Source organism: Dendronephthya gigantea, unplaced genomic scaffold (genome assembly GCF_004324835.1).
Source record: "Dendronephthya gigantea isolate DGI-Jeju-01 unplaced genomic scaffold, DenGig_1.0 000482F, whole genome shotgun sequence".
Taxonomy (NCBI): domain Eukaryota; kingdom Metazoa; phylum Cnidaria; class Anthozoa; order Malacalcyonacea; family Nephtheidae; genus Dendronephthya; species Dendronephthya gigantea.
Window position 1 is genome coordinate 34,559 of NW_021163492.1, and position 7,113 is coordinate 41,671.

At 41.4% G+C, this 7,113-nt stretch overlaps 1 protein-coding gene across 1 annotated transcript; it reads left to right on the forward strand.

Moving 5' to 3' along the window:
* The first annotated feature begins 432 nt into the window (after positions 1–432).
* LOC114543565 lies at positions 433–5,859 on the forward strand. Its single transcript, XM_028562494.1, has one exon. The coding sequence runs from the start codon at positions 433–435 to the stop codon at positions 5,857–5,859; it is 5,427 nt and encodes a 1,808-aa protein (XP_028418295.1).
* Positions 5,860–7,113: the final 1,254 nt, after the last annotated feature.

Genomic DNA, 7,113 nt, shown 5'->3' on the forward strand with positions numbered 1-7,113 from the left:
TGATTCTTACTTTTCTGAAGTATGCAGAGCAAATGCAGCAATTCCTGTTGGCTTGACTTTTATGGCTTTTGTCGTAAGTTCCCAGCGCAGAACACCAGTCCACGGAGCGCGAGTTAATATGTAGTAAAACTTTATGTAAAATATCTGATTTGGGTAATGTGATCTAACTAGTAATTGTAATATGATATAGGGATATACCAAATAATGACCCATTGTATATAGCAAAATGAAATGTAATCTATCGATAATAAATCAGAATATACAGTCCCTTCGAGTGTGAACGTTTGATGAACCAGAAAGGCAGAATAAACGAAAGATTCTGCAACACAGTGGTCCTTCGAGCCGGATTGTATGCTGGATAGTTAAAGCGGATTGTGGAAACGTTAGTTAGACTCGCATGGCAGTCGCCGCACAACGACCTAGATCGAACACATGGATGACCTAGCTAAGAAAAGACGCGTACGAGGTGGGCAAAGGTCGTCTACGAAGAAGCTTGTGGCAAAGATAGTCGAAGCGATCGCTAAGTTAAGCGATGAGAGTCCAGAGAAAGACGTCGTGTGGCTGAAACAGAGTCAAAGCTCCTTGAAGGAAAAGCTCAAAGTCTTAAGAGAACTTGACACGAAAATCATCGATGCCCTGAGCGAGTCGAAAGAAGAAGCGGCGGATGAATTGATGGCAAAGGAGATAGAAGAAGCAGACGAAGTAATCGCAGAACTTGAACGCCTTTTACTTGAAATGGACAACGCGTTCGGTAAATTAGAATTGACAACGACAAAACCCGTGGCGATCAATGACAATGAGATGCTGAACGAAAGCCAAACATCGGTTGAAAGCACGGGCAAAATCATAAGAGCAAAGTTACCAAAGTTACGGTTGAAAAACTTTGGGGGGAAAATTTGCGAATGGCCAGAGTTCTGGGACAGTTTTTCGAGTTCGATCGATAACAATGATCAATTGTCGGACGTAGACAAATTTGCATATCTACGCGGATACCTTGAAGGGCCGGCAAAATCGACCATCGCTGGTCTGTCATTAACAGCAAGGAATTATCAGTGCGCGGTGGATCTGCTTAAGAAACGATTCGAGAAAAGAAGTGCAATTCAACGCACACATATGAATGACCTCATTCAACTGCCTGCGGTTTTTAGAGAAAGGGACACTCAAAGGCTGCGGAAGTTATATGACAGCTGCGAAGCGCACAACCGCGCGTTGAAATCCTTAGGCGTGGGAGAAGAATCGTATTCCACTATTGTTGTACCGGCCATATTGGAGAAGATGCCTGAACAATTTCGGCTTATGATCACCCGAGGAACTGATTTCATTGAGTGGACGATGCAAGAAATGTTGGATGCGTTTGAGAAGGAGTTAGAACTGCGAGAGGCGCACGAAGCGGTGGCGACTAAAACGGAACGGGAGTATGAAAGAAATCAAAGCAGGAAACCAACTGGGGGTCTAGATAACGCGACAGAGGCGGCGTTGCTGGCTGGTCAAGAGAAAAAGAGTTGTGCATTCTGTTTAAAGAACCACGCGCACGAAGAATGTGATGGAGTCAAGGATCCAAAAACACGTAAGACCCTAGCTTTAAAGTATGGTAGATGTTTTCAATGTTTAATTAAGGGCCATAGAGCCAGTAATTGTAGTTCTAAAATTAAGTGTCGAAAATGCGACCGAATGCATCATGTCGCCCTATGTGATGCGTCTCTGAAAGACGAAGAGACCTGTAAGAATGAAGAAATCCCATCAACTAAGGTTAACAATAATGTAGCTAGCCCATGTAATAACTTGCTTGCCGGGACAGGTGGTCTGGTTGCCTTGCAAACTGCGCGCGGGGTATTAACGGGTGAGAGGGTGGCTAAGGTCCGGGTACTCTTTGATGGGGGAAGTCATCGCTCTTTCGTTACATCGCATGCAGCGAGTCTTGTTAATCCACGGGGTTTAAGAAGGGAATTTCTAGGCATTAATACGTTCGGTCAAAAGTGCACGAAGGCTGAACAAAGGGAAGTGGTCGAGCTTAAACTTCAGCCTGTTAATGGGGATAAGATTATCTCAATAGAAGCATATGTGGTACCAGAAATTTGCACTGTGCAGAATAGTCACGTAGAATTAGCTAGAAAGAATTATTCGCATCTAGAGGGGGTATGGTTCTCAGATGTGGTGAATTTTCAGGAAGAATTAGAGGTAGACGTTTTGATAGGGGCAGACTATCTTTGGAATTTCCAAACAGGTGAGACAAAGAAAGGTAAGACAGGGGAGCCCGTAGCTATACAAACTGAGTTGGGATGGGTGTTGTCAGGACCTCTTAAGGGAAGAGAGATAGAAGGTGCTGGAGTGACTCAGGTGAACTTTGTGGGGCAGACAACGAAATGGGATAGAGATAGCTTAGAAAGTAATGTGGAAAAACTTTGGAGTTTTGAAGGATTGGGTATAATTGAAGAGGACACAGTTCATGAAACATTTCTTGATGGAATATCATTCACAGGTAATCGATACTCAGTAAAACTGCCCTGGAAGGAGGATCATGACAATCTTCCAGACAATTACATGAATAGTCTTGCTAGAATGAAAAGCCAGTTGAAACGACTGGAAAAGGAGCCAGAATTGTTGAAAGAGTACGATAGGATAATAAGAGATCAGGCAGAGCAGGGAATCATAGAGCAGGTACCAAGTCTTGAGAAAGCAGGCAAAGTTCATTATCTACCTCACCAAGCAGTAATTCGTAAAGATGCAGTGACAACTAAGGTACGCATAGTATATGACGCGTCCTTGAAAGGAATAAAATCTAAAACATCACTTAACGACTGTTTGCATGTTGGACCATCGCTCAATCCATTGCTTTACAGTATATTGTTACGTTTCAGAGAAAATAGAGTAGCATTAGTAGCAGACATCGAAAAGGCATTTTTAAATGTAGAGGTAGACAAGGAAGACCGAGACTCTCTGAGGTTTTTATGGGTGAATGAGATTGCAAGCAGCGATAGGGAGGTAATGGTTTACAGATTTTGCCGTGTAGTATTCGGATTAAACTCATCGCCATTTTTACTCAATGCCACCTTGAGGCATCATGTCTCAAAGTACAAAGAAATAGACCCAGAGTTTGTATGTAAGGTTCTTGAAAGCTTTTATGTGGATGACCTGGTCAGTGGAGAGAGAAGTGAAGGAAAAGCATTTAAGTTGTATGAGAATACAAAGACTAGGATGGCAGAAGGAGGGTTTAATCTAAGGAAATGGCTAACAAATAGCAAAGCATTGAGTGACCAGATTGATCGGAAAGAGAGAGGGATAGATAAGACAAACCCAGATGGCGGGGGAGAGAGTGAGACTTATGCAAAGTTTTCATTAGGAACAAAGGGGGCCGACTCTAAATGCCATAAGGTTTTGGGGCAGATATGGGATAATTACGAGGATGAATTTAAATTTGAAGTATTTAGGTCAGGTGAAAAGGCAAAGGCATTGCCACCAACAAAGCGAAGTTTGTTAAGTGTACTAGCTAGTCTGTTTGATCCGCTTGGAATAATTAGTCCAATAATTGTGTATGCAAAGATTTTGTTTCAAGAAGTCTGTAAGGAAAAAATTGATTGGGATGAGGAATTTGCCGGGGAAACGCGTAGGAAATGGGAAGCCTGGGTTAAAGACCTTCTAGAAGTTAAGGAGATAGGTACACCCCGTTGTATGTATGCCAGTCCAGTAGAGGAGGTTTTAGAGTGTAGTTTACATGGGTTTGGGGATGCAAGTAAAAAATCATATTGCGCTGTTGTTTATTTTGTGTGTCAAACGAGGTTTGGGGTATATGTTCGGTTATTGACCTCCAAGGCTAGAGTAGCACCCTTGAAACAAACAAGCATACCCAGACTAGAGTTGATGTCAGCACGACTCCTTGCACAAGTAGTGAAATCAGTTAAGGAAGCATTTGAAAACCAGATTAGGATAGATTCTACTTATTACTGGCTTGATAGCATGACAGCCCTGTACTGGATAAAGAATAGAGGTGAATGGAAGCAATTCGTAGCTCATCGTGTGAATGAGATTTTAAAACTGACAATGAAAGGAGACTGGGGACATTGTCCGAGTAAAGAGAATCCAGCCGATGTAGGTTCAAGGGGTGAATTAGGTACACAACTGGAGGGTAACCAGTTGTGGTGGTCTGGACCAAAATGGCTTACAAAACCCAAAGAAGAATGGCCTAAGTTTGAGAGTGCGGGGAAGAGTCAGACGGTGGTAGAGGAAGAACGCCAGGTAGCAACGATGATTGTACAGGCAGACAGACAATGTAGTGTGAAAGATGTGATTGATATTAACAAATTTAGTAGTTCAGAGAAGCTTTTTGGAGTGACAGCATGCGTGATGAGATTCCTACGTAATGCTAGCGCAGGAGTAAAGAGAGTCGATAGGCAGTCTGGGGCTCTTTCAGTTGCCGAAATAATTGAAGCCGAAAAAATTTGGATTAAAGAAGCACAGGCAGAACTAAAAACTGAAAAGAAGTTCACCCAACTCAGTGTGAGTTTAAGGTTGAAGGAAGAGGAGGGTATCCTTAGGAGCCAAGGTAGATTAAAAAATTCAGATTTAGAAATTGACAACTGTTTTCCAATTATCCTGCCAAAAGAACATAGACTGACAGAGTTGATTGTCCGAAAATGCCATCAGAAAGTGCACCATTCGGGTGTACGTGCTACGCTGTGCAGGCTACGAACTAAATACTGGGTAGTTAAGGGAAGGCAGCTGGTAAAACGAATTGTGAGCCAGTGTGTAACTTGCAAAAGATTGGAAGGAAAAGCGTATAGCAGAGCACCACAGGCAGACTTGCCAGAATTTAGAGTCAGACAGGCCGCGCCGTTTTCGCAAGTCGGAGTCGACTTTGCAGGTCCGCTTTTTGTCAAACAGTCCGGTAATTGTTCTAACAAAGTGTATATTGCCTTGTTTTCATGCTGCGTGACCCGTGCAATACACTTAGAATTAGTGTGCAACTTATCAGCGGATACGTTTTTATGCTGTTTGAGAAGATTTGCAGCTAGGAGAGGGGCACCCAGTCTTATAGTTTCCGATAACACTAAAACGTTCAAGGCAGCGGAGAAAGCATTGAGGAAGATTTGTAATGAGCCGAAAGTCAGATCGGAATTAGGAGCCAAACGAATAACATGGAGATTCAACTTAGAGAGAGCACCTTGGTGGGGAGGCTTCTTTGAACGGATGGTGCGCAGTGTGAAAAGGTGTCTTAGAAAGGTGTTAGGGAATGCAAAGTTAAACCTTGATGAGCTGAGCACAGTGTTAGTTGAAGTTGAAGGCACATTGAATGCGAGACCACTAACAGAAGTATTTGAAGAGCTGGAAGGAGAAGTGTTAACTCCTTCACACTTGATATATGGTAGAGCAATACATTTAATTTCACAGAATGAGGTAGTCATAGGAGCGAGTAGCTGTGGGGAGAGATTTAAATATGTAACGTTAAAGTTGCAGCACTTTTGGAAAAGATGGAAGGGCGAATATTTAACGGGACTTAGAGAGTTTCACAAGTGCACAAACGGAGGAAAGTTAAGGAAGGTCCAGAAAGGAGATGTAGTGACGGTGTTCGGAGAAGGCGAGAAAAGATGTACCTGGAAGTTAGCAGTAGTAGAAGAGTTAATTGTAGGGAAGGATAAGGAAGTTAGAGGAGCAAAGGTTAGGCTTGCAGGTAAAGGAAAACCACGCTTCTTAAACAGACCAATTAAGAAGCTTTTCCCATTGGAAGTTCAATCTCGACCGGGTGGGGAAAGGGAGGAAAGGGACATCCCTACAGCTAAGCCGGAGGGAGACCAGCATGAACGAACAAGACGAGCGGCAGCCATAATTTCAAAAGCGAAAACAAAGGCGATGCTTGATTCATAGACGTGTATGAATCAAGGTGGGTGGGGTGTCGTAAGTTCCCAGCGCAGAACACCAGTCCACGGAGCGCGAGTTAATATGTAGTAAAACTTTATGTAAAATATCTGATTTGGGTAATGTGATCTAACTAGTAATTGTAATATGATATAGGGATATACCAAATAATGACCCATTGTATATAGCAAAATGAAATGTAATCTATCGATAATAAATCAGAATATACAGTCCCTTCGAGTGTGAACGTTTGATGAACCAGAAAGGCAGAATAAACGAAAGATTCTGCAACAGCTTTTGCTGTACTGGATTTTGATGTTTCTAAAGGGCTATTAAAGGTTACTTTTATTTCACATCATCACTGAAGTTTCACGCTCCTTTCTTATAACTGTTAACAGCATAATCACCTGCACATGAAAATTACATTTTCCATCATAGATTTTATGCATGTATAAAACAATAAACATTACAAATATGCTATAGTATGCAATTAGCCTTTCCTCACGATGATGTTTTTGGGGTACTTTCAATTTTTTCAAACGGGTTTTAAAAGTTATAACAAGATAAAAAGCAATTTTTTTAGAATCAACAGACCATTGGAAGAATAACTCCAGCCTAAAAATTAAAGACTGAGGCCGTTATGAGGTCTCATGTTTTGAGGAAAAGTACCCCAAAAATGGCGGCATATTCGTCATCGTGAGACTTTATATAATAGTCTAAGTCTTTAATTGTCTGGTATTAACTATATGCTCAAAGTTTCATGTTTATAGTTTGCAGAGAACAATCTCATTAGGAAATTATAGCTGTATACATCTCATTCAAAAGTTTTATTTCATATAATCTTGGAAGACAGATTTGTCTTAGTAGAACGTTCTCTGCACAACTTCGGCGATACTCTCTGCTGGGTGTACAGATGTTCCTGTGACATAAATCGTTCTAATTATCTTTTGTCTTTAAATGTATATTTACAAGGAACACTTGAAGGTAATAAATATTATAATAGACTGTGGTATGTTAATTTATAGCTATAGTTGCTATATATAGCCACATGACATTGATTGAAATGCATTTTTAAGTCGCACTGCACCGTAATTGTGTTTTATTTTAGAGTTAAAAACCGGTCTAATCCATGTGACCACTGCATTGTTGTTGAAAGGTTCATTGGTGTGGTAGAAGCAGTTGATGGCACATTACCGGAGAGTGTTGTAGGTATGACTTTATAATTTTGAATTACGTCCATAAATGCCATGTAAAGGTTGATTA

Excerpts from the sequence above, each read along its gene's own strand:
- LOC114543565 (XM_028562494.1), top strand. The coding sequence starts at position 433 with ATGGATGACCTAGCTAAGAAAAGACGCGTACGAGGTGGGCAAAGGTCG.